This window comes from Leuresthes tenuis, unplaced genomic scaffold (genome assembly GCF_036924035.1).
Source record: "Leuresthes tenuis unplaced genomic scaffold, fLeuTen1.0.hap1 SCAF_11, whole genome shotgun sequence".
Classification (NCBI taxonomy): Eukaryota; Metazoa; Chordata; class Actinopteri; order Atheriniformes; family Atherinopsidae; genus Leuresthes; species Leuresthes tenuis.
In genome coordinates this window covers 35,804,558-35,832,482 of record NW_027325365.1, presented here as the reverse complement: position 1 = coordinate 35,832,482, position 27,925 = coordinate 35,804,558, and the positions used below count along the sequence as shown (strand labels likewise).

Sequence of the window (27,925 nt, the reverse complement as noted above, 5' to 3'; positions counted from 1 at the left end):
TCAGAAAGATGGTGTTGGATAAATATGAGCAGGGTTCTAAGCACCCCTCATACACTTTGTCTTCGTGCATACATGACATCATTCGCTCCTCATACAGCATCCTGATTTCTCGGCGGCATTACTCTCCTCTCATACACTGCAGTACCGCAGCAGTGGGCAGGTTTGTTCTCCGCCTTCTCGCACGTTTCGGAGCAGACCCCATCGGCCTCTCAGCCTGCACTTCACAGACGCTGCAGCAGTCACACTGTAGCCCCCCGGAGATCAGCATGTTTTCCTGCAGAGCGGCCTGGCAAAGGTGTGGGCCTTTGGCACGAAGGACAGCCTTCAGGTTGCCCCAAGATGGTGAGTTTACGGAACACCTGACTTAATTTCTGTTCTTTCAGCACGAGCCGTGCTACGGGAGCTCTTCCTGCTGCGTGGCGTGTTCCTGCAGCCACCGTCACAGTACACGGTGTCCTCTCTGAGTTCCTCTGCACTGCTTAGTAATCGCTGCGCATGGAATGAAGGTCAGCTCAGCTTTTCACTTTAAAGCTGTTCAAGGGTACTTTGAACTTGTTGTTAACTTTGTGCTATTGGCACATTTAGGTGTGGAAAATGTGTCCTTGTCAGCATACATGTTGAAGGACCTTCCCTCATGGTGTGGTCACACAGAGCAGCTGCAGTGTCTGTTTCGCAGCTTTCCCTCCTACATGTCAGCGTGTTGGCTCTTTAAAGCAGTCTCATTTGACTCGAGCCACAGAATATCTCCACCCGTGTGTGAATTCTGTTCATTTTAATGTTTGCCTGTGAACGTGCGGCCTGTGGGAGTCCCTTTTGCTTTGCATGACCTTCATTTATCAGATGGGAACGTGGAAACATGGTTGCCACTGTCGGTCACGTGGTTTGACACAGAGTGACAGAGGTTTGCAGTTGTGAGCGTGCGCCGCAGACAGGTCAGCTTGACTCAGCCTGTTAGATAACAGAACACAACCGTTACTGCTGGTTTCAGCTAAAAACACAAGAAGCCGCCTTACCTACCAGCTGTATTCTGCTGTGGAGGAACAAGAAGCTGATACTGAAGGAGTCCTGACTCATGTTCTCCTGCTGAAGGGGGGAGGTCACGCTCTGAGTGGTCTCGGTTAACAAGAGGGTATCATGGGCTAGTCCTGTGACCTCCTGACCCTTTCGTTTACCTCCTTATCCCTCCCAACTTGTACCTTTTTAAACCTGAGAGCCGATTAGCAGGTATAAATAATGGCGTGGGAAGGAGTTTGCTCACAGGCCAGGACACAGGATTAGCTGCTAAGAGCATGAGGAGTTTAATACCCTCAACACTGGACATGAGCGTGATCCAGTGCCCTTGGCTTCTGCTGGAACAGCTTGGCTCTAATTTAACACTCACGGAGGCCTCATGGAGACCATGAAGATGGTTGAAATGTGCCTGTGCCTCGTCTTCTTGGGCTCGGGATCTATAGCTTTTCTGCATACATGTAATATGTGTTCATTTCGGACCTTCATTTCTCTAAAGTTGAAAGAGTTTAACGACATCCTTTTGGTGCTACAGGAGTCTTTAGGTATTCAGTTGATTTCTACACTGTTGGTAATGATTATTGATTAATTTAAAGGCAGTGTCACACGATACTGTGTGTTTGTCTGTGGTGTGGCTCTTTGGTGTCTGTTAAATATGATGTTATGAGCTGATCAGAATTTCTCATAGCAAACAAAGAATAATTACCAACATCTCTTCCTTGTTATTAAAAGTTCCATCAATTTATGAAATATTGAGCCCTAAGACCAGTTTCAGATTTTCCTTCGGCCGCATGTTTCAACTATTTCACGTTGCAGCCAAAGAAGAGCAACCTTTTTCCTTACTCTGGGTGTGGAGTGCATCTCCTCGCAGTAAGTCCAACAGAGGTAAAGGTATCATCAGCCTGTAGAGCTCCTCCTGCTGCTGCCTTACACAGAAAGCTGTCCAGAGTCATCGATGGCAGCCATGACGGTCCCAGCTGATTGTTCCATTTAGTCATCCCAGAACCTCCCCTTATACATCGTCAGGTTGAAGTCATAACTTGTGACAAAATTCTGATTGATGATTAAATTATAATGATTGATGTTTGGTTTGAGAGCGATCTAACATGTCACCTGTAATCAGTTCCAGTTGTGCCACGGCGGACGATGTCATCAGTACCTGGCGGGTCTGGGGAGAACATAGTGTACGCCGTGCTGTGTGGTGGAGCCTTTGTTGGTGCTGTGTCATATGTAAGTTATGTCATGTTGAAAACATTTGATGACAGCAGTCCATGCCAACATTAACAGAGGGTTCAACACCCTGGTCCAGCAGACGAGTCGAGTCAGCGACATGCTGTGAATTCTAATGTTTTCTCTCCCTCCATAGGCATATGTCACTGTGACCACAGATCATGCCAGGTTCAATGATCGCATTACAGAAATTAAAGCCAGACCCAAGTCGGAGTGGACACCTAAACCCTGGCCACCTAAAAGTAAGTCTGTTACCTCCATTTTTACGCCTGTTGTCTCATGAAGAGGGAGAATTTTGTCAGTTATATTGTGCTTCTCTAGTCCACGACTCACCTCATGTGAACACAGAAACACAACAAGCAGAACCATCAGCTTTACTTTTATCAGAGATATAAAGAAAGATTAAAAGCCCCTCTGTCCAGTGGTAGAGGAGATGGAGTTTTTAATTGTAGTTAGAATTCTAACACACGTTCCTCAGTCCCTACCTGACTATGTGTCCTGTTCCATTGTGGTGGTGATAATGAAGGCAGGACCACCTGACTTGAATGCCTGGCCTCTTCATCCTTGACCGTGCTGCTCAAAGACTGCAGAGCTTCTGGCTCCGCTCACATAACTGGCTGAAGCAACACCAAGCACCAGTTTTTACACCAAAACTAGTGTCTTTTTGAAACACCCTCTAAAACAGGCTGATTTTATCCTTTCACATCTCATGTAGCAGTATATTTCCCCTCAGTCAGGTCCAACCTTTCAGAGGAGAAGCCTGGAGCTTCCACTACATGAAGGGTCAGCTTCAGACCCCTTTTCTTCCCTCAGACACATCCCCCTTGTGACCAACACGACAACCCACTCGTGACCAACGCGACGACCCCCTTGTGACCAACGCGACGACCCCCTTGTGACCAACGCGACGACCCCCTTGTGACCAACGCGACGACCCCCTTGTGACCAACGCGACGACCCCCTTGTGACCAACGCGACGACCCCCTTGTGACCAACGCGACGACCCCCTTGTGACCAACGCGACGACCCCCTTGTGACCAACGCGACGACCCCCTCGTGACCAAAGCGACGACCCCCTCGTGACCAACGCGGCGACGCCCTCGTGACCAACGCGACGACCCCACTTCTGACCAACTCGTGACCAAAACGACGACCCCCTTGTGACCAACGCGACGACCCCCTTGTGACCAACGCGACGACCCCCTTGTGACCAACGCGACGACCCCACTTGTGACCAACGCGACGACCCCACATGACGACCCCCTTGTGACCAGCGCGACGACCCCACACGACGACCCCCTTGTGACCAACGTGACGACCCCACTTGTGACCAACACGTGACCAACGCGACGACCCCACTTGTGACCAACTCGTGACCAACGCGACGACCCCCTTGTGACCAACGCGACGACCCCCTTATGACCAACGCGACGACCCCCTTGTGACCAACGCGACGACCCCCTTGTGACCAACGCGACGACCCCCTCGTGACCAAAGCGACGACCCCCTCGTGACCAACGCGACGACCCCCTCGTGACCAACGCGACGACCCCCTCGTGACCAACGCGACGACCCCACTTCTGACCAACTCGTGACCAACGCGACGACCCCACTTCTGACCAACTCGTGACCAACGCGACGACCCCACTTCTGACCAACTCGTGACCAACGCGACAACCCCACTTCTGACCAACTCGTGACCAACGCGATGACCCCCTTGTGACCAAAACGACGACCCCCTTGTGACCAACGCGACGACCACCTTGTGACCAACGCGACGACCCACTTGTGACCAACGCGACGACCCCCTTGTGACCAACGCGACGACCCCCTTGTGACCAACGCGACGAACCCACACGACGACCCCCTTGTGACCAACGCGACAACCCCACTTGTGACCAACACGTGACCAACGCGGCGGCCCCCTTGTGACCAACGCGGCGGCCCCCTTGTGACCAACGCGGCGGCCCCCTTGTGACCAACGCGGCGGCCCCCTTGTGACCAACGCGGCGGCCCCCACTCGTGACCAACGCGGCGGCCCCCTTGTGACCAACGCGGCGGCCCCCACTCGTGACCAACGCGGCGGCCCCCACTCGTGACCAACGCGACGACCCCCACTCGTGACCAACGCGACGACCCCCACTCGTGACCAACGCGACGACCCCCACTCGTGACCAACGCGACGACCCCCACTCGTGACCAACGCGACGACCCCCACTCGTGACCAGCGCGACGACCCCACACGACGACCCCCTTGTGACCAACGCGACAACCCCACTTGTGACCAACATGTGACCAACGCGGCGGCCCCCTTGTGACCAACGCGGCGGCCCCCTTGTGACCAACGCGGCGGCCCCCTTGTGACCAACGCGGCGGCCCCCACTCGTGACCAACGCGACGACCCCCACTCGTGACCAACGCGACGACCCCCACTCGTGACCAACGCGACGACCCCCACTCGTGACCAACGCGACGACCCCCACTCGTGACCAACGCGACGACCCCCACTCGTGACCAACGCGACGACCCCCACTCGTGACCAACGCGACGACCCCCTTGTGACCAACGCGACGACCCCACTTCTGACCAACGCGACGACCCCCTTGTGACCAACGCGACGACCCCACTTCTGACCAACGCGACGACCCCACTTCTGACCAACGCGACGACCCCACTTCTGACCAACGCGACGACCCCACTTCTGACCAACGCGACGACCCCACTTCTGACCAACGCGACGACCCCACTTCTGACCAACGCGACGACCTCACTTCTGACCAACTCGTGACCAACGCGACGACCCCCTTGTTACCAACTCGTGACCAACGTGACGATCCCCTTGTTACCAACTCGTGACCAACGTGACGATCCCACTTCTGACCAACTCGTCACCAACGCGACGACCCCCTTGTGACCAACGCGACGACCCCTTGTGACCAACGCGACGACCCCCTTGTGACCAACGCGACGACCCCCTCGTGACCAAAGCGACGACCCCCTCGTGACCAACGCGACGACCCCCTCGTGACCAACGCGACGACCCCCTCGTGACCAACGCGACGACCCCCTCGTGACCAACGCGACGACCCCCTCGTGACCAACGCGACGACCCCCTCGTGACCAACGCGACGACCCCCTCGTGACCAACGCGACGACCCCACTTCTGACCAACTCGTGACCAACGCGACGACCCCCTTGTGACCAACGCGACGACCCCCTCGTGACCAACGCGACGACCCCCTCGTGACCAACGCGATGACCCCCTCGTGACCAACGCGATGACCCCCTCGTGACCAAAACGACGACCCCCTCGTGACCAACGCGACGACCACCTCGTGACCAACGCGACGACCCACTTGTGACCAACGCGACGACCCCCTTGTGACCAACGCGACAACCCCACTTGTGACCAACACGTGACCAACGCGGCGGCCCCCTTGTGACCAACGCGGCGGCCCCCTTGTGACCAACGCGGCGGCCCCCTTGTGACCAACGCGGCGGCCCCCTTGTGACCAACGCGGCGGCCCCCACTCGTGACCAACGCGACGGCCCCCACTCGTGACCAACGCGACGGCCCCCACTCGTGACCAACGCGACGACCCCCACTCGTGACCAACGCGACGACCCCCTTGTGACCAACGCGACGACCCCCTTGTGACCAACGCGACGAACCCACACGACGACCCCTTGTGACCAGCGCGACGACCCCACACGACGACCCCCTTGTGACCAACGCGACAACCCCACTTGTGACCAACACGTGACCAACGCGGCGGCCCCCTTGTGACCAATGCGACGACCCCCTCGTGACCAACGCGACGACCCCACTTCTGACCAACTCGTGACCAACGCGACGACCCCCTTGTGACCAATGCGACGACCCCCTCGTGACCAACGCGACGACCCCACTTCTGACCAACTCGTGACCAACGCGACGACCCCCTTGTGACCAACGCGACGAACCCACACGACGACCCCCTTGTGACCAGCGCGACGACCCCACACGACGACCCCCTTGTGACCAGCGCGACGACCCCACACGACGACCCCCTTGTGACCAACGCGACAACCCCACTTGTGACCAACACGTGACCAACGCGGCGGCCCCCTTGTGACCAACGCGGCGAACCCACACGACGACCCCCTTGTGACCAGCGCGACGACCCCACACGACGACCCCCTTGTGACCAACGCGACAACCCCACTTGTGACCAACACGTGACCAACGCGGCGGCCCCCTTGTGACCAACGCGGCGGCCCCCTTGTGACCAACGCGGCGACCCCCTTGTGACCAACGCGACGACCCCCTTGTGACCAACGCGACGACCCCCTTGTGACCAACGCGACGACCCCCTTGTGACCAACGCGACGACCCCCTTGTGACCAACGCGACGACCCCCTTGTGACCAACGCGACGACCCCCTTGTGACCAACGCGACGACCCCCTTGTGACCAACGCGACGACCCCACTTCTGACCAACGCGACGACCCCACTTCTGACCAACGCGACGACCCCACTTCTGACCAACGCGACGACCCCACTTCTGACCAACGCGACGACCCCCTTGTGACCAACGCGACGACCCCCTTGTGACCAACGCGGCGACCCCCTTGTGACCAACGCGGCGGCCCCCTTGTGACCAACGCGATGACCCCCTTGTGACCAACGCGACGACCCCACTTCTGACCAACGCGACGACCCCACTTCTGACCAACGCGACGACCCCACTTCTGACCAACGCGACGACCCCCTTGTTACCAACTCGTGACCAACGTGACGATCCCACTTCTGACCAACTCGTGACCAACGCGACGACCCCACTTCTGACCAACGCGACGACCCCCTTGTTACCAACTCGTGACCAACGTGACGATCCCACTTCTGACCAACTCGTGACCAACGCGACGACCCCCTTGTGACCAACGCGACGACCCCTTGTGACCAACGCGACGACCCCCTAGTGACCAACGCGACGACCCCCTAGTGACCAACGCGACGACCCCCTAGTGACCAACGCGACGACCCCCTAGTGACCAACGCGACGACCCCCTAGTGACCAACGCGACGACCCCCTAGTGACCAAAACGACGACCCACTTCTGACCAACTCGTGACCAACGCGACGACCTACTTCTGACCAAAACGACGACCCCCTTGTGACCAAAACGACGACCCACTTCTGACCAACCCGTGACCAACGCGACGACCCCCTTGTGACCAAAACGACGACCCACTTCTGACCAACTCGTGACCAACGCGACGACCCCCTTGTGACCAACACGTGACCAACGCGGCGGCCCCCTTGTGACCAACGCGGCGGCCCCCTTGTGACCAACGCGGCGGCCCCCTTGTGACCAACGCGGCGGCCCCCTTGTGACCAACGCGACGGCCCCCACTCGTGACCAACGCGACGGCCCCCACTCGTGACCAACGCGACGGCCCCCACTCGTGACCAACGCGACGACCCCCTTGTGACCAACGCGACGACCCCCTTGTGACCAACGCGACGACCCCCTTGTGACCAACGCGACGAACCCACACGACGACCCCCTTGTGACCAGCGCGACGACCCCACACGACGACCCCCTTGTGACCAACGCGACAACCCCACTTGTGACCAACGCGGCGGCCCCCTTGTGACCAACGCGGCGGCCCCCTTGTGACCAACGCGGCGGCCCCCTTGTGACCAACGCGGCGGCCCCCTTGTGACCAACGCGGCGGCCCCCTTGTGACCAACGCGACGGCCCCCACTCGTGACCAACGCGACGGCCCCCACTCGTGACCAACGCGACGGCCCCCACTCGTGACCAACGCGACGGCCCCCACTCGTGACCAACGCGACGACCCCCACTCGTGACCAACGCGACGACCCCCCTGTGACCAACGCGACGACCCCCTTGTGACCAACGCGACGACCCCCTTGTGACCAACGCGACGACCCCCTTGTGACCAACGCGACGACCCCCTTGTGACCCCCCTTGTGACCAACGCGACGACCCCCTTGTGACCAACGCGACGACCCCCTTGTGACCAACGCGACGACCCCCTTGTGACCAACGCGACGACCCCCTTGTGACCAACGCGACGACCCCACTTCTGACCAACGCGACGACCCCACTTCTGACCAACGCGACGACCCCACTTCTGACCAACGCGACGACCCCACTTCTGACCAACGCGACGACCCCACTTCTGACCAACGCGACGACCCCACTTCTGACCAACGCGACGACCCCACTTCTGACCAACGTGACCAACGCGACGACCCCCTTGTGACCAACGCGGCGGCCCCCTTGTGACCAACTCGTGACCAACGCGATGACCCCCTTGTGTTCAACGCGGCGGCCCCCTTGTGACCAACGCGACGACCCCACTTCTGACCAACGCGACGACCCCACTTCTGACCAACGCGACGACCCCACTTCTGACCAACGCGACGACCCCCTTGTTACCAACTCGTGACCAACGTGACGATCCCACTTCTGACCAACTCGTGACCAACGCGACGACCCCACTTCTGACCAACGCGACGACCCCCTTGTTACCAACTCGTGACCAACGCGACGACCCCCTTGTTACCAACTCGTGACCAACGCGACGATCCCACTTCTGACCAACTCGTGACCAACGCGACGACCCCCTTGTGACCAACGCGACGACCCCTTGTGACCAACGCGACGACCCCCTAGTGACCAACGCGACGACCCCCTAGTGACCAACGCGACGACCCCCTAGTGACCAACGCGACGACCCCCTAGTGACCAACGCGACGACCCCCTAGTGACCAAAACGACGACCCACTTCTGACCAACTCGTGACCAACGCGACGACCTACTTCTGACCAAAACGACGACCCCCTTGTGACCAAAACGACGACCCACTTCTGACCAACCCGTGACCAACGCGACGACCCCCTTGTGACCAAAACGACGACCCACTTCTGACCAACTCGTGACCAACGCGACGACCCCCTTGTGACCAACGCGACGACCCCCTTGTGACCAACACGACGACCCACTTCTGACCAACTCGTGACCAACGCGACGACCCCCTTGTGACCAACGCGACGACCCCCTTGTGACCAACGCGACGACCCCACTTCTGACCAACTCGTGACCAACGCGACAACCCCCTTGTGACCAAAACGACGACCCACTTCTGACCAACTCGTGACCAACGCGACGACACACTTCTGACCAACTCGTGACCAACGCGACGACCCCCTTGTGACCAAAACGACGACCCACTTCTGACCAACTCGTGACCAACGCGACGACCCACTTCTGACCAACTCGTGACCAACGCGCTGACCCCCTTGTGACCAAAACGACGACCCACTTCTGACCAACTCGTGACCAACGCGACGACCCCCTTGTGACCAACGCGACGACCCCCTTGTGACCAACGCGACGACCCCCTTGTGACCAAAACGACGACCCACTTCTGACCAACTCGTGACCAACGCGACGACCCCCTTGTGACCAAAACGACGACCCACTTCTGACCAACAAGACGACCCCCTTGTGACCAAAACGACGACCCACTTGTGACCAAGACTCTGTGTAGAGTGAGTTGTGATGACTGCCTGTCGGCTGTTTCTAACTGACTCAACGGCCCATGTTCTGTTGCTGATGGGTGAGATTACTTTGTTTGATACCAACTGACATAGTTGCTGCACAATCACTGTGTGAAACCATTGATGCGTAGAAGGAGATAAATCTTCTGTGGTATGTAAACTTCTGCATAATCTGGCTCATTGTTGCTGTTTCAGAAGTCTTCATCACCCTATGGTTATCTTTCAGAACTTAAGTTTCATGGCCCTGCAACTGATCTAACATTTTCAACGCTGTAATGTGCCTAGGTGAAAGACTAAATTCAGTAAAATGGTGGTATCTGTAAGAGGTACACAATCGTAGAACATGTTACCATCATACATCAGAAACTGTGACAACTACTCACTTAAAAACTACTCACCCGTGCTTTGTTTGTGTTGACATTGTCTGCCTGTGCTTTGTGTGTGTTGACGTTGTCTGCCTGTGCTTTGTGTGTTTTGACGTTGTCTGCCTGTGCTTTGTGTGTGTTGACGTTGTCTGCCTGTTCTTTGTGTGTGTTGACGTTGTCTGCCTGTGCTTTGTGTGTGTTGACGTTGTCTGCCTGTGCTTTGTGTGTGTTGACGTTGTCTGCCTGTGCTTTGTGTGTGTTGACGTTGTCTGCCTGTGCTTTGTGTGTGTTGACGTTGTCTGCCTGTGCTTTGTGTGTTGACGTTGTCTGCCTGTGCTTTGTCTGTGTTGACGTTGTCTGCCTGTGCTTTGTTTGTGTTGACGTTGTCTGCCTGTGCTTTGTGTGTGTTGACGTTGTCTGCCTGTGCTTTGTTTGTGTTGACGTTGTCTGCCTGTGCTTTGTCTGTGTTGACGTTGTCTGCCTGTGCTTTGTGTGTTTTGACGTTGTCTGCCTGTGCTTTGTGTGTTTTGACGTTGTCTGCCTGTGCTTTGTGTGTGTTGACGTTGTCTGCCTGTGCTTTGTGTGTGTTGACGTTGTCTGCCTGTTCTTTGTGTGTGTTGACGTTGTCTGCCTGTTCTTTGTGTGTGTTGACGTTGTCTGCCTGTGCTTATTTTGTGTTGACGTTGTCTGCCTGTTCTTTGTGTGTTGACGTTGTCTGCCTGTGCTTTGTGTGTGTTGACGTTGTCTGCCTGTTCTTTGTGTGTTGACGTTGTCTGCCTGTGCTTTGTTTGTGTTGACGTTGTCTGCCTGTGCTTTGTTTGTGTTGACGTCGTCTGCCTGTGCTTTGTTTGTGTTGACGTCGTCTGCCTGTTCTTTGTGTGTGTTGACGTTGTCTGCTTGTGCTTTGTTTGTGTGTTGACGTTGTCTGCCTGTTCTTTGTGTGTGTTGACGTTGTCTGCCTGTGCTTTGTTTGTGTTGACGTTGTCTGCCTGTGCTTTGTGTGTGTTGACGTTGTCTGCCTGTTCTTTGTGTGTGTTGACGTTGTCTGCCTGTGCTTTGTGTGTTTTGACGTTGTCTGCCTGTGCTTTGTGTGTTTTGACGTTGTCTGCCTGTGCTTTGTGTGTGTTGACGTTGTCTGCCTGTGCTTTGTGTGTTTTGACGTTGTCTGCCTGTGCTTTGTGTGTGTTGACGTTGTCTGCCTGTTCTTTGTGTGTGTTGACGTTGTCTGCATGTTCTTTGTGTGTTTTGACGTTGTCTGCCTGTGCTTTGTTTGTGTTGACGTTGTCTGCCTGTGCTTTGTGTGTGTTGACGTTGTCTGCCTGTGCTTTGTGTGTGTTGACGTTGTCTGCCTGTTCTTTGTTTGTGTTGACGTTGTCTGCCTGTGCTTTGTGTGTGTTGACGTTGTCTGCCTGTTCTTTGTTTGTGTTGACGTTGTCTGCCTGTGCTTTGTGTGTGTTGACGTTGTCTGCCTGTGCTTTGTGTGTGTTGACGTTGTCTGCCTGTTCTTTGTTTGTGTTGACGTTGTCTGCCTGTGCTTTGTGTGTGTTGACGTTGTCTGCCTGTGCTTTGTGTGTGTTGACGTTGTCTGCCTGTTCTTTGTGTCTGTTGACGTTGTCTGCCTGTGCTTTGTGTGTGTTGACGTTGTCTGCCTGTTCTTTGTGTGTGTTGACGTTGTCTGCCTGTGCTTTGTGTGTGTTGACGTTGTCTGCCTGTTCTTTGTGTGTGTTGACGTTGTCTGCCTGTGCTTTGTTTGTGTTGACGTTGTCTGCCTGTGCTTTGTGTGTGTTGATGTTGTCTGCCTGTGCTTTGTTTGTGTTGACGTTGTCTGCCTGTTCTTTGTGTGTGTTGACGTTGTCTGCCTGTGCTTTGTGTGTGTTGACGTTGTCTGCCTGTGCTTTGTGTGTGTTGACGTTGTCTGCCTGTTCTTTGTTTGTGTTGACGTTGTCTGCCTGTGCTTTGTTTGTGTTGACGTTGTCTGCCTGTGCTTTGTTTGTGTTGACGTTGTCTGCCTGTTCTTTGTGTGTGTTGACGTTGTCTGCCTGTTCTTTGTGTGTGTTGACGTTGTCTGCCTGTGCTTTGTGTGTGTTGACGTTGTCTGCCTGTGCTTTGTGTGTGTTGACGTTGTCTGCCTGTGCTTTGTGTGTGTTGACGTTGTCTGCCTGTTCTTTGTGTGTTGACGTTGTCTGCCTGTGCTTTGTTTGTGTTGACGTTGTCTGCCTGTGCTTTGTTTGTGTTGACGTTGTCTGCCTGTGCTTTGTGTGTGTTGACGTTGTCTGCCTGTTCTTTGTGTGTTGACGTTGTCTGCCTGTGCTTTGTTTGTGTTGACGTTGTCTGCCTGTGCTTTGTTTGTGTTGACGTTGTCTGCCTGTGCTTTGTTTGTGTTGACGTTGTCTGCCTGTGCTTTGTTTGTGTTGACGTTGTCTGCCTGTTCTTTGTGTGTGTTGACGTTGTCTGCCTGTCCTTGTTTGTGTTGACGTTGTCTGCCTGTGCTTTGTTTGTGTTGACGTTGTCTGCCTGTTCTTTGTGTGTGTTGACGTTGTCTGCCTGTGCTTTGTGTGTGTTGACGTTGTCTGCCTGTGCTTTGTGTGTGTTGACGTTGTCTGCCTGTGCTTTGTGTGTGTTGACGTTGTCTGCCTGTTCTTTGTTTGTGTTGACGTTGTCTGCCTGTGCTTTGTGTGTGTTGACGTTGTCTGCCTGTGCTTTGTGTGTGTTGACGTTGTCTGCCTGTGCTTTGTCTGTGTTGACGTTGTCTGCCTGTTCTTTGTGTGTGTTGACATTGTCTGCCTGTGCTTTGTGTGTGTTGACGTTGTCTGCCTGTCCTTGTTTGTGTTGACGTTGTCTGCCTGTTCTTTGTGTGTGTTGACGTTGTCTGCCTGTGCTTTGTGTGTGTTGACGTTGTCTGCCTGTGCTTTGTGTGTGTTGACATTGTCTGCTTGTGCTTTGTGTGTGTTGACGTTGTCTGCCTGTGCTTTGTGTGTGTTGACGTTGTCTGCCTGTGCTTTGTGTGTGTTGACGTTGTCTGCCTGTTCTTTGTGTGTGTTGACGTTGTCTGCCTGTGCTTTGTGTGTGTTTACGTTGTCTGCCTGTTCTTTCAGTGTGTTTACGTTGTCTGCCTGTGCTTTGTGTGTGTTGACGTTGTCTGCCTGTGCTTTGTGTGTGTTGACGTTGTCTGCCTGTGCTTTGTTTGTGTTGACGTTGTCTGCCTGTCCTTGTTTGTGTTGACGTTGTCTGCCTGTGCTTTGTTTGTGTTGACGTTGTCTGCCTGTGCTTTGTGTGTGTTGACGTTGTCTGCCTGTGCTTTGTGTGTGTTGACGTTGTCTGCCTGTGCTTTGTGTGTGTTGACGTTGTCTGCCTGTGCTTTGTGTGTGTTGACGTTGTCTGCCTGTGCTTTGTGTGTGTTGACGTTGTCTGCCTGTGCTTTGTTTGTGTTGACGTTGTCTGCCTGTTCTTTGTGTGTGTTGACGTTGTCTGCCTGTTCTTTGTGTGTGTTTACGTTGTCTGCCTGTTCTTTCAGTGTGTTTACGTTGTCTGCCTGTTCTTTCAGTGTGTTTACGTTGTCTGCCTGTGCTTTGTTTGTGTTGACGTTGTCTGCCTGTTCTTTGTGTGTGTTGACGTCGTCTGCCTGTTCTTTGTGTGTGTTGACGTCGTCTGCCTGTTCTTTGTGTGTGTTGACGTCGTCTGCCTGTTCTTTGTGTGTGTTGACGTTGTCTGCTTGTGCTTTGTTTGTGTGTTGACGTTGTCTGCCTGTTCTTTGTGTGTGTTGACGTTGTCTGCCTGTGCTTTGTTTGTGTTGACGTTGTCTGCCTGTTCTTTGTGTGTGTTGACGTTGTCTGCCTGTTCTTTGTGTGTGTTGACGTTGTCTGCCTGTTCTTTGTGTGTGTTGACGTTGTCTGCCTGTTCTTTGTGTGTGTTGACGTTGTCTGCCTGTGCTTTGTTTGTGTGTTGACGTTGTCTGCCTGTTCTTTGTGTGTGTTGACGTTGTCTGCCTGTGCTTTGTGTGTGTTGACGTTGTCTGCCTGTTCTTTGTGTGTGTTGACGTTGTCTGCTTGTGCTTTGTGTGTGTTGACATTGTCTGCCTGTTCTTTGTGTGTTGACGTTGTCTGCCTGTTCTTTGTGTGTGTTGACGTTGTCTGCCTGTGCTTTGTTTGTGTTGACGTTGTCTGCCTGTTCTTTGTGTGTTGACGTTGTCTGCCTGTACTTTGTGTGTGTTGACGTTGTCTGCCTGTTCTTTGTGTGTGTTGACGTTGTCTGCCTGTGCTTTGTTTGTGTGTTGACGTTGTCTGCCTGTTCTTTGTGTGTGTTGACGTTGTCTGCCTGTGCTTTGTGTGTTTTGACGTTGTCTGCCTGTGCTTTGTTTGTGTGTTGACGTTGTCTGCCTGTTCTTTGTGTGTTGACGTTGTCTGCCTGTACTTTGTGTGTGTTGACGTTGTCTGCCTGTTCTTTGTGTGTGTTGACGTTGTCTGCCTGTTCTTTGTGTGTGTTGACGTCGTCTGCCTGTTCTTTGTGTGTTGACGTTGTCTGCTTGTGCTTTGTTTGTGTGTTGACGTTGTCTGCCTGTTCTTTGTGTGTGTTGACGTTGTCTGCCTGTGCTTTGTTTGTGTTGACGTTGTCTGCCTGTTCTTTGTGTGTGTTGACGTTGTCTGCCTGTTCTTTGTGTGTGTTGACGTTGTCTGCCTGTTCTTTGTGTGTGTTGACGTTGTCTGCCTGTTCTTTGTGTGTGTTGACGTTGTCTGCCTGTGCTTTGTTTGTGTGTTGACGTTGTCTGCCTGTTCTTTGTGTGTGTTGACGTTGTCTGCCTGTGCTTTGTGTGTGTTGACGTTGTCTGCCTGTGCTTTGTGTGTGTTGACGTTGTCTGCCTGTACTTTGTGTGTGTTGACGTTGTCTGCCTGTTCTTTGTGTGTTGACGTTGTCTGCCTGTTCTTTGTGTGTGTTGACGTTGTCTGCCTGTGCTTTGTGTGTGTTGACGTTGTCTGCCTGTTCTTTGTGTGTTGACGTTGTCTGCCTGTACTTTGTGTGTGTTGACGTTGTCTGCCTGTTCTTTGTGTGTGTTGACGTTGTCTGCCTGTTCTTTGTGTGTGTTGACATTGTCTGCCTGTTCTTTGTGTGTGTTGACGTTGTCTGCCTGTTCTTTGTGTGTGTTGACGTTGTCTGCCTGTGCTTTGTGTGTGTTGACGTTGTCTGCCTGTGCTTTGTGTGTGTTGACGTTGTCTGCCTGTGCTTTGTGTGTGTTGACTTGTCTGCCTGTTCTTTGTGTGTGTTGACGTTGTCTGCCTGTGCTTTGTGTGTGTTGACGTTGTCTGCCTGTGCTTTGTGTGTGTTGACTTGTCTGCCTGTGCTTTGTGTGTGTTGACGTTGTCTGCCTGTGCTTTGTGTGTGTTGACGTTGTCTGCCTGTTCTTTGTGTGTGTTGACGTTGTCTGCCTGTGCTTTGTGTGTGTTGACGTTGTCTGCCTGTGCTTTGTGTGTGTTGACTTGTCTGCCTGTGCTTTGTGTGTGTTGACTTGTCTGCCTGTTCTTTGTGTGTGTTGACGTTGTCTGCCTGTGCTTTGTGTGTGTTGACGTTGTCTGCCTGTGCTTTGTGTGTGTTGACTTGTCTGCCTGTGCTTTGTGTGTGTTGACGTTGTCTGCCTGTGCTTTGTGTGTGTTGACGTTGTCTGCCTGTTCTTTGTGTGTGTTGACGTTGTCTGCCTGTGCTTTGTGTGTGTTGACTTGTCTGCCTGTTCTTTGTGTGTGTTACATCTGTGGCCTCCACGTTGAGTGGAAAGAGCTGCGGCGTGTGTAAAAGATCAGCTTTCTAACTGATTTAATCTGTTCAGTGTACAGCAGCTCTACCTCTGTGTGATGCTAACACTTCTGTTTCTTTCTGTTTGCAGGCAATGAAGAAGAAGAGGGTAAGTTGTGTCATCACACACATGTGGCCTTCATTCATGATCACTGCCTGAGAACTCTGAATGCTCACTGAAATGTGACAAAGGAACTGTGAGCATGGGTGTTATTGAGCTGTCCTGTTGTAAAACTAACGATTGAGGGCATCTCTGTATAATTCACCAGCTCTGCTTTTAAGAGTGAACTGCCAATATTGACAAGGCTTGCTGTCCTATTAACTGGACAGCTCCAAACACCTGAAGCTGTTTAACACACTGTTTTAATGCTTGCTTTGACAGGCTTGGTCAAACGGTGAGCAAATGCACTACAGTTGCACATAAGATCACTGATAAGAAGCCAGCCCAGAATACAAGAAAAGAGAGATGTGTGTGTAAATGCCTGCAGAAGCTGTCTGTAGTGTTGTGTGGCTCTCTCCGAGCTCTGCTGATTAAAAGGAGACCTAGGGTAATGTAGCCAAATTATATATCGCCGGCACACGAGGCACCAACAATATATATTTATAGTGGACATACGTAGCGTGATGTGATAAGATATAAGGATTTATCCGAAAGTTCTCACTATCTGAATAAGCCTTATTTTACCTCGTTTTAGGGCACAGAAGACACAAAAGACAGATTCTTACGATTCTGGTATGTTAAATTAATAATCAATGATTAATTAATAACTAATAAATTCCAGTCTCATATAGTCGCTACTCCTGAATTCTCGTTTTGTTGAACTCACACATACGTAAAGAACACATACACAAAAACCAGTTGATTTCATATATGTAAATATATGAACCATTTATTAAAATGACATGACCAAAGACATGAACCTTAAGACAACAGGAGAAATGTTTTGAATATGGATGATTATATAAGAAACACTTAGTGAATTGAAAAGAACTAGGGGAGGGGATGGATGGATACCGGAATCATTCCAATAGTCTAGGTTTGTTACTATTTGAATTTAAAGGCTAACAACTTGGGTTAATTTATCATTTTTAACAGCAAATTCTCTCGACGCCCACCGCATACCGTCTGAAATGTAAGAACAGGGCGGATCTTACGGTTAGATCAGCTCCGAACCACAGGTCATCGCGAGTGGGTCCAACTGGGTCTCTCTCGGTTCCGCGTCTCGCGGCCTTCGTTGTGGTTGACTTTCAGGGACTGGACCGGTCGCTTTTCTATGCTGGAGCGCTTCTGGTCGCTTGGAAGACGAACGGGGTGGTGTGTCGGAATTCACTGCAAATAATGACAAAACTGTCCAAGGGTCAAGTTGGTTTTGGTTGCTGACCAACTCTGATGAGACGAACTTAAGTTCACCAAAGGTTGACAAGCTGAACGCTGGCTCCTTTTGGTGATCAAAAATAGGTGGGGAAGCTGCAGCAGCAGAGTTTAAAACGTGCTATAGAGAGGAGAAGGGATGACGAATGAACAAAAACACAAAATGTATCTTTCTACTACATTCTTCTCTTTCTGTCTTTGTTCGGACCTTCTTCTTCCATCTCACCTTCCTCTCCTACCATCTCCAAAGACTCTCCGCCAGACTCTCATTCCATCAATTAGAACTCTCTGCTCTTCATCTTCTCTACTGATCTGGACCTTCAATATTCCCTCAATATTCTATTCAATAACTGACTTTTCCTCGCGGTTTCCGGAGTTTGATTCGTGGAGGCGGGGCATGACGTAGGCCTAGGCTACACTTTCAGCCAATGGTATGCCTGAAACTGTTGCGACGTCTGCCTGGGCGTATTTTATAAGGCGAACTGCAACGAGGGCGTCTCAAAGGAATTAGACTCCTGCATTCCTCCGTCTCATAAACATTTGTTCAGAGCATTCTAAAACACCATAACTTGTTAAGATATAAAGGGTAAAGATATAGCATAAACCTAGGATATAAAGACATCCAAAACAACATAACATAACATAACATGATGGTTATGAGTCTCAAAATTCAGATGGATATCTGTAAAATTATGACGTATGAATAATGAACCAAACAGTGTTATTTTCCTGTGTTAAACACAGAATACAATAAGAAACAGCTGAAGCACTGAAGCAACAGTTGCATTATTCCATATAAATGTCACATGTCATATGCAAGTTGTTGACTTAGTTTTGGGTTTAACTATTCAGAACCACTCGGGGGCAATGTGGCTCCATAAGCTGATTTGTCATTTTCCAAAATAATAATTTCTTTTTTATCCTTCCACGTACGATCATGAAAAAGGTATTAAAATGCAGCTTGTGATATCACTGAGAACATGAAAGAACTTGTACAAAGATATAAAGCACATTTAATACAGTTTCAAGATTCAGCTAAAAAGTGATTCTGGGTGAGATCCTTTCAGAGGTCCATGCAGCGACTGTCTCTGGCTTGAATCAGAGTCAGAATCAGGACAAACTGTCACCATTGTTTAGTTTGACCCATATAGGGTCGGAAGGGTCCTGTTCTGGTTTTCCCCAATACTCTCCTGAAAGGGTCCGTTGTTTGTTCAGCTTCGTTAGCACTAAGCTATTAATGCATTTACCTAAATGTATGGCACAGGTCTGTGGAAAGAGGGGCTGAGAAAACTCCCCCCAAAATGCTTTCGTGGGCAAAGGTTGTTGTAAATTTCTCTTCTTTGATGTAGAAATCCCCCATCTGGTATTTCCACACTGACCGTCCCCACAAAAGAATGTTGCAGTCATTTAAAGTCTTAAGTTTGTATTAAATTCCACACTTGAGTTCGCTACAGTAATGTAGAGACACGATGTCTCTGATGAGATAACAGAGCACAGTTCAGCCTGAACAGAGCACTGTGGATGGTGCAGGCTGTTTAACACAGTCAGGTTAAGAGGAAGAATTCTACTGAGACTAATTGTTCTTGTCCACAGGCTTTTATTTCAGCAGCTGCTTTTGTTTTCAACAGGAAGTTGAAGTTATGCACTGCACCTTTTCTGTGTGTCCACTCAGAGCTGTTCAGAAAGTGGAATGAGGGATTCCACTGATGATGAAGAGGTTTATGGTATTCTTAAAGTGAAGTTAGCATCTGATGATCATTGGAGCATTACAGTTTGGATTGGTCCACTGGTGGATGGTTAAACAGAACTCATTTGAGTTAATTGAACCTATAGATAATGAATGAGTAAGGTGCACATGTGTGCAGCTGGGTACAGTTAAAAAGTGCAACTGACTCTCACGCTTCATAACCTGAGCGGCTTTAACCCTAATTAGATGTCCCTCTCCATTGCAGTTGTACACTTCAAACTGCAGGTTGTGGAGTGTGTGTTAACCAGATTCTCTATGGAGCTTTACCTCTGCCGTATCTGTCTCGCCTCTCCTCACTTTAACCTGTTGGCTAAGAGGGTTTGTGAGCAAACCAGCCCCCTTCTCCTGTCCCTCACTGCCCAATGTGCCCCTCATACATGTAGTTAGAAGAAATGTGCTGTGTCTTTGTCTTTAATTGATTCAAATGTTCCATTATCTTCTACATAAAAGCCACCAGAACCTTGCGCTTCATAAAGAAATGGACATGATTTCCTGTACGGCCATTGCCATTGACACCAGTGCATCTTCCCACCTGTGTCACACAGCATCTGTGCTTGGATAGACTGATAATGTGTGAATTGAACGTGGCTCTTTGAGAGCAGCATTTGCTCCTTCAATTTGTCTAACTCTCTGTGTCTTTACTCTTTTCAGTGTAATGCTAAAGCTAAGGTCCTCTGTGGCCGCATGGATATTCGTCCTAGAACTGGACGCTTTGGATGTGAACAGGAAAACAAAATCCCTGTCCTCTTCCTTCCCTCCTCTCCCTCTGGACTGCTCTGGATGTTTTTTTGTTCTTCTTTTGGGACTTGTGCTGCTAAATGTTCATGTAGACATGAAGAAGAAAGGTGGACTATATTCAGCAGTCCACATATTAACCTTTCTGGACTATATAACTGTTAACACCTCTGTAGTGTGGATGTTACTGTGTTTTTGTGGGAAATTGTTTGAACTGACATAACTATATGCTTTTGCGATCACTACTGTGAGTGATAGTGCTTCTTCAACATTACCCAGAACTCTGAAGCTTGACTTCTCTCTGACTTCTCAACCCACATTCAAGGTAAACACAAGAAACTCTGGACCAGACTCGGTGAATAATTCGCTATAATCCCTTTAGACCAGTGAGCAGTGCTGGCCAACAGGTCATCGGGTGGGAACCTCCTTTCATTGGTGATTCGTCTAGTTGGGCCACCTCCAGGAGGCTAGACAGTGATCACTGGGGTCCCAGAGTCACTCCCCTAATGCCAGCCATCACTGCTCCTCACACCACAGCAACCATCTTTTCTTGCACAAGCAGCATTATTATCAGCTGCCCCAGCCTCTCTCCAACTGCACACCAGTCATAGCAGGTGGGGATACAAACCCTGGTTCGGGTAGGGGCTAATGGAAGTATAGAGGGTGCCAGAGGTGGAGGCAGGACCAGACACACCAGCAGATTCAGCAGACAAACTCACCTAAACAGAAAACATTAAAGAAAACCCCTCAAACATTCTATTGTTACTCAGCAGAGCTATGAGCTGTTGTCGCTCACAGTAGTCGATCGAGGGTTAAGCCCTTTGGCATGTCTCCTACAGTTTGGTGTACTTTGTTCATGGTATAATGTGGAGGGACCCCTGAGTTAAAGATTAAAGAAGCACAACCCACCCGGGCTGTCTCAGTGTCTCTCACTGTCAGAGTCCACTTCCAGAAATCTCATATCTTGTTATTTGGATGGTAAGAACCAAATTCAACTTCACCCCTTCTATCCTGCACCTGAACCTGCACCCCCCCCACCCCCCTGTGCCTTCGTCATCCTCCCCTCTGTCTCTGAGTTTGCATGTAGTTTGTGTTATGCATGCACTGCCTTTTCTTTTTCAGATGATTATAATGTTGAGTCAGGAACAGTTGGCTGAGCTGGAGAACACCAGCTGTTAGTAGCTTTTTCCATCCAACTGTCCATCTACTCCTCTGGAAATGCAGTCTTATTTCACTTGTTGATACTTAGTTAAGTTAAATGTGAGGGTGTGTGATAAAAGTACAATTTATCATGTCTTCATTGTAATGGACATTTAAATTCCATTTGATAAATCCAATTAATTACCCAGGGGGAACCTCCCGAGGGATCAATAAAGTTGTATCCCTGCAATGTTCGCGTAAACAGTTTGAACAATCGGCACACTTTTGGATGGAGACCCAGCCACTGATAACTGAATAATCTGCAGCTTTTTACATATTAATCACATGATGTCTCACATTTGAAGTTGTGCAGCCTTCCCAAGCTACATGTGTCTCTACACAACCACCGTCCATTTTTTGTGTTCCAGCTGGGGATGAGGAGGCCACTGAGGAGGCCACTGAGGAGGCCACTGAGGAGGCCACTGAGGAGGCCACTGAGGAGGCCACTGAGGAGGCCACTGAGGAGGCCACTGAGGAGGCCACTGAGGAGGCCACTGAGGAGGCTGGGGTTGGAGACGAGGAGGCTGCCAGTGGCGAGGCAGAAACTATAGTGGAGGAAGCAGCTGAGGTGGTCGCTGAGGCGGCTGAGGTGGTCGCTGAGGCGGCTGAGGTGGTCGCTGAGGCGGCTGAGGAGGTCGCTGAGGCGGCACAGGAAGTAGAGACGGTTGCAGAAGAAGTGGCCCATGTGGCTGAAGCTGTTGAAGAAGCTGCCCAGACAGTTGCAGAGCCCATTATGGTTGTAGCCGAGGAGCCTGAAAGCAATGGTACGAGTTCTTCATCTGAGGAAGAGGCCTGAGGTTCCACGCTCACACTGCAGGGAGACATGCACACAATACACACACACACACACACACCTGATTCTTTCTAAAATTCTTTAATGAGCCCTCAACAGCAGGCCTCTCCTCCTCATAGCACTGGGAACCATTAGCACTACAGGCTAGCTGCTGCGCCTCACATGTCGGGGCTCACCTCTTACTGAACATTCTCTCTTGTTGTCCTAGAAGTGTATATTTTCTCTTGTATTTATTGGAGTCGGTATTAAAGGACAGCACTGAGCGCAAAGTAACTATTTCCTCACAAAAGAGTTGGGTTGAGATTTCTGTGGTGAGCAGCGTAGATCATCTTCATTATGCCCGTGTCTGTTGGCCTCACGGCATTACAAACCACTGATCCTCTGATTCACAACTGCACACCACTGTGAGACATTTCCAAAGAGGCAGTGAGGTCTTCCTGTGGCGCTCATTTGCAGTTATGGGTGAAATAAATGTGATCACTCAGTGAGCTCAAACCTCATTGATGCAGATTAACCCTGATCGTGGACATAAGGACACTTGAAATAACAGAAACCTTCTGGGTTACCTGCAGCCTTCCATTAAGTTCAACTTAATAACAACCAAGAACAGATGCTGTGATAATATTGTTACCGCTTTGTTTTGAAGCCGCTCATGCTACAAAACGCTGTATTTCTTTGTCATAAACCTCTGTAATGTTGTACTGCTTTGCCTAGTATCAGAGTAAATAGTTGGCTGTCGATGCGTGAACGGTGATACAGTTGTGTGTATCCAACCACAGCTTAAATGGCTCTGAGACTCTGTACAAACTCTGTAACTGCTGTTCTTTTCTGTTTTGTGAAATTGTCAGAAAGATCTAAACCAAACAAAGATTTCCTCAGTTAACAAAAACATTCAAACCATATGTGATCATATTTTTATTTTGCTTATAACTGGATAATGAGCACTGTCAACAATTCACCTCAACTTATGGAGCCCAACAATAAAGCTTTTGTCAAACTGGAGAGATTTACTGCCGTCTTTGATTTGTCTCAATTGGTCTTTTTCCTCAATTTGTCCTCAATTTTCAAACCACTCATTCCTCTTAAAAAATGTATGATCCTCTTTTCTTCAGCATTCTTTTTCTACTCACAGATCTATTTATTCTTAAGAAAAATGTATAAAGTATCCACAATTGCAGACGTTTTCACGCCCCAATACTACGACTTTCCCCGTCGTCATGGGGTACTAACGGGGTAGGTCACGAGTATAAATTACTCGTCTTTCACATGAATGTATTTGCCATTTCTGTATCACCACTCATGCACCTGCAGTGCTGGATTTGAACAAATCTTTTTTTTGCATATCAGATACACAGGTTACATACCACATGTAACCTAAGCAAAATTTCAGTTTTTTTGCGCACTCTATATATTAGTTGCATGTTTTATCCACCAGAGGGCACTGATGAGTAGATTTAGCACAGAGCAGTTAAATGATGCCAGACCAGAGTTTGTTGTTTGAGCCACCAAAGGTTAGGTGATTAGTGAGTGATTTCTACTAATGTATGCAGACAGATGTGCTCTTTATTCCTTTAATGTGATATAAGCAGATAGTACACCATTAGTGTTCTACACTGTACAAGTGTTGCTTTTTTCTAACACAGCTTTCTTGTAATGCTTTTGTTCTGATTGTACTTCTTTTACTTATAGTGTAACAGTAGATCTGCATATAGTCACTGATTTTCATTAGTCATAACAAATAATGTGTAAATGACAAAGAGTTTACCAAACCACCTCTACCTTGGAGCTAAATGTGCGGCGATACAACCTGAGCAGTAGTGACGTGTGGATGGCTGGGTTTTGTGTTGCAGTGCTGCTGGCAGCTGCCTCTACATTAGAGGTACTGAAGATAGCTGAAGAAAAGGACGAGTTCGCACCCACTGTTGAAGACCCTTCAGCACTTGGAGAGGCAAAGCCTGGTGAAGACATCGAGACCCCAGCTGTACTAGAAGATGTTCCAGCACCTGCAGAAGAAATTTCTGCAGCAGTTACTGAGGAAACCATTAAACCAGTAGAAGTTACACACACGGAAGATGCCCCCGTACCAGCAGAGGTAACCCCCCTTCCTTCTGTAGAGGTTGTGGAGGCCCCTGCTGCTGTGGAGGTCACGGCAGCCGCTGAGGAGGCCCCTGCTGCTGAGGAGGTCCCTGCCGCTGAGGAGGCCCCTTCTGCTGAGGAGGCCCCTGCTGCTGTGGAGGTCACGGCAGCCGCTGAGGAGGCCCCTTCTGCTGAGGAGGCCCCTGCTGCTGTGGAGGTCGCGGCAGCCGCTGAGGAGGCCCCTTCTGCTGAGGAGGCCCCTGCTGCTGTGGAGGTCGCGGCAGCCGCTGAGGAGGCCCCTTCTGCTGAGGAGGCCCCTTCTGCTGAGGAGGCCCCTGCTGCTGAGGAGGTCCCTGCCGCTGAGGAGGCCCCTTCTGCTGAGGAGGCCCCTGCTGCTGTGGAGGTCGCGGCAGCCGCTGAGGAGGCCCCTTCTGCTGAGGAGGCCCCTGCTGCTGAGGAGGTCGCGGCAGCCGCTGAGGAGGCCCCTTCTGCTGAGGAGGTCGCGGCAGCCCCTGAGGAGGCCCCTGCTGCTGTGGAGGTTGAGGAGGCCCCTTCTGCTGAGGAGGCCCCTGCTGCTGAGGAGGTCGCGGCAGCCGCTGAGGAGGCCCCTTCTGCTGAGGAGGCCCCTTCTGCTGAGGAGGCCCCTGCTGCTGAGGAGGTCGCGGCAGCCCCTGAGGAGGCCCCTGCTGCTGTGGAGGTTGAGGAGGCCCCTTCTGCTGAGGAGGCCCCTTCTGCTGAGGAGGTCGCGGCAGCCGCTGAGGAGGCCCCTTCTGCTGAGGAGGTCGCGGCAGCCGCTGAGGAGGCCCCTTCTGCTGAGGAGGTCGCAGCAGCCCCTGAGGAGGCCCCTGCTGCTGTGGAGGTTGAGGAGGCCCCTGCTGCTGAGGAGGACCTTGCTCCTGTGGAGGTCGCGGCAACCGCTGAGGAGGCCCTTGCTGCTGAGGAGGCCCCTACAGTGATGGAAGGAATCCCTGCTGAAATGCTTGAAGAAGCCTTGGCAGAGCATGATGATGCAACAGCTTTAGCCGAACCAGTCGCCACAGCAGTTGTGGAAGAAGCTGTAACGGCCCCCCCTGCAGAAGTAGTCAGCCCTTTGGAAGAAGCAGGTGCTTCTTTTGTGGAGACCCAGGTAGAAGACCCCAGCAGGGAGTACATTGTTGTTGTTCTTGAAGGAACGCCTAAAGGAGACAAGAGGCCCAAGGTGCTGGGAGTTGGACCCATGACCGGTAGAATCATCCCAGCTCCAGAAGATGACCGTGCCACTGCCTCTGAGGTACCAGTTAAGATTTATTACAGATGTAAGAAGAGCATTTCACCAATATTTACAGAATAGCTTCTGCAGAAAACATTCCATTTTTTTCTTCTAGCTGTAGTGTGGACAGCAAACACATCACTCTAACATGGCTCTTTAAATTCTGCTTCTCAGGGTCAACGGCGTCTTCTTAGGATGCAAATGCAGTAGTTTCAACAAAGGTACTGCACTTTTATTATTTGGAGCATGGTAGATTAGGCTGAAAACACTTTTTATGAATGAATTGAATTAAATTACCCACCCACACCCCTGATATCCACATCCCTGGACTTTAGGTCCAGCTGTAAGCTGTGGATGTAGGAAAACATGAATGTATTCATACAGACATGGTGTCAAGACTAATGACATTTGTCTTTTATTTCCAGTAAACATCTCCTGAATGATGACTTTCTATCTTCCTGAAGAAGAGGATGTGCCTTTCTCCTAGATTTCCCTATATAATTTGAGCCTTTATTACAAAGGGAAACAGATGGTTACAGTCTAAAGACATGAAACAGTGTTTAGATCACTACCTGCTTTATTGAGCCATTATTCCATCATATTATCAGGTGCCCATACAGCTCAATACTTGGCTAGACTTTTCAAACTGACTGCACAGTTCAAGGAGAGACCAGTCAGTAACAGATGGGTATCTTTTTCTGGTATGCCTTCCAGTATTTTCAGGAACATTTGTTCTAACCTCTATGAACCTGCAGTCTGTTTACAGCTGCTGACAAAACTGAGCCATTCAGTCAACCCTTTATTCTTACTGTTACACAGAAAATCACTCCAGTGTAATACGCTGACACTGTCCTCCATCACTGCCCAGCCGCCTCAGTGTTGTCTCTAAGTCACCAGCAGTCTGTTATAGTACCCAACCTTGGGTGCTTCTGCTGGTGTATGAATGAATTACGCAAATAGTTTATGTACGTAAGCCTTTTTTTTTTATTTCCTCTGAAGAAACCCTTCAGGTATGCTGGCTCAAGAGCCCATGTAGCCAACATGCTACCTCAGTTTTTCTTCTGTTTTCAGTCTTTAAACACCACAGACCTTCTGTGATGCTCTCAGTGATAGTTTCACACTATCTCAGTGACTTTATGTCACACAGAGCTGTAACTACTTCATCAAATGGGCTTGTCCTGAAACTAAACATTGCTCTATAAATTGTTAACAGTGAAATTTGAAATGAAAACAGTTGCTCTCATTGATTTAAACCTTTGAAACGTTCCCCACCTCTGGCCAAGTCACCAATTTGAATGAAAAGAAAAATCTCTGACATCATTTATTATGGTGAGGACAGAAATGAAAGTGAAAAAAAATGCTGGCTCCACACAGTTTTCCTCTGTGGGCACTGCATTGTTCCTCCTTACCTCTTGAGATGCTCCAAGAAAAATATTGTGAATGTACAAAATGTTAGCGGCTGATATATTATATTAATATTATCCTTGATATGATTTGGCAACCTGTTTTGGACGCCTCATATTTAGATTAGGTCAAGCCTGAGAAGTCCCTCTCACATTCTGTCTCTACTAAACCTTGTTAGGAAAATATATTTGCATGTAATGTTCAGTGAACTTTTTATTTTAAAATCCACATGTAACAGTAGCTCACTATCATGTTCCTGAGAAAGAATTGTCAGTGCATTCAGTAGTGCAGTGAATAAGCAGCCCCATGTTCTGTCACCTCTTAGTTTTTTGTCCTTTCTAGTTTTTCTTGTTTTGTTCCAGCAGTCTGATCTGTGTGGATGTGGGATTAAAAGGCTTGCAGCAGGTATGGACAGCTGATATTGAGTTTGTGAGTGTGGTAAATGTTGAAGTATGTCTGAAGGAAAGTTGTGATAGAGCATTTCATTCCTTTTGAAATGCTTTGACAGTCCTGTTTCTATTCTCTCTTACTTCAGACTTTTTCACCCGTACTATTAAATTTCTGTCTTCTCTGGCTTGGTGGATGATCTTTGAAACAAATCTGGGATCACTGAGGGACAAAGCTAACTTCAGTACTGGTTTGTGTTTTAAAAATGGGAAATGGGCTCTGTCCTTGGTGCATGTTGGCTAGTTTGTGTATTAGGACTTATGTGGATTCCAATGATTTAGCAAAGGACTGATAATGTGACTCATTACTGTTGATTTGCAGAATAAAGAGGAATTAAAAACATGTCACCTGTTTCATTGTCGATGTTTAAACAAAGTCTCCTAAATACAGGCCAAAAACCAAAAGTTAAGAGAAATCACTCACAAAAAGTTTGGGAAATTTGGCTTTTGGATGAAATTTCAGAATATACCTAAAATTGCTCTACAACCTTTACAGGTGTACTTAATTTGATTTAAATTTTAGAATGCACATGTCCAATGTTTCAGTTCTTATTGCTTAACATGCTGTTCTCCTACAAGGTGATAAATCGCAAAAATCACAAGTGTCTGATCCATGAATTGAGCAATAAATGTTTAGGTTCAATGACAATTTTTAAACAGTCCACCTCATCATGCTATTCACTTGTTGACATCATGAGACCACAACGCAGAACCGGAATGTGAATGCCACTCAACTCCAGGAGGTAAGTGAAAGACGTCCAAGTGTCACGTCAGATCATTCGTTATCATGTTATCGTCTTGCATGGGCCAGGGAACATTTGCGCTGGATGAGGAACCAGTGGGCCTCAGTGCCGATTCACAAGTCGATTCACACTGAGCAGAAATGATGGCCGCTATGCATCAGCCACTGTTGTCACCAGACAAGCCTTTGGAGGAAGAGTGG

General features: G+C 50.1%; 1 protein-coding gene and 1 long non-coding RNA gene across 7 annotated transcripts; one reads left to right on the top strand and one right to left on the bottom strand.

Moving 5' to 3' along the window:
- The first annotated feature begins 103 nt into the window (after positions 1 to 103).
- On the top strand, positions 104 to 27,325 carry mgarpa (mitochondria localized glutamic acid rich protein a). 6 transcript variants are annotated; one of them, XM_072396307.1, is made up of 11 exons: positions 104 to 342; positions 2,132 to 2,238; positions 2,375 to 2,480; positions 16,052 to 16,069; positions 21,383 to 21,606; positions 21,649 to 21,778; positions 23,658 to 24,581; positions 24,636 to 24,664; positions 24,827 to 25,153; positions 25,307 to 25,353; positions 25,558 to 27,325. In XM_072396307.1, the coding sequence occupies exons 1-10, from the start codon at positions 267 to 269 to the stop codon at positions 25,340 to 25,342; spliced, it is 1,977 nt and encodes a 658-aa protein (XP_072252408.1). In that variant the 5' UTR covers positions 104 to 266; the 3' UTR covers positions 25,343 to 25,353; positions 25,558 to 27,325. The 6 variants fall into 6 exon arrangements, with proteins under 6 accessions (XP_072252408.1, XP_072252406.1, XP_072252407.1 ...); XM_072396308.1 differs by having other exon boundaries at positions 106 to 342; positions 21,383 to 21,585; XM_072396310.1 differs by having other exon boundaries at positions 106 to 342; positions 21,383 to 21,778; positions 23,658 to 24,151; positions 24,251 to 24,581.
- Positions 20,020 to 20,667, bottom strand: LOC140318478 (uncharacterized). Its single transcript, XR_011917834.1, has 2 exons — positions 20,530 to 20,667; positions 20,020 to 20,122 (listed from the first exon to the last, which is right to left on the bottom strand). It is a non-coding gene; the product is annotated as an uncharacterized lncRNA (long non-coding RNA).
- Positions 27,326 to 27,925: the final 600 nt, after the last annotated feature.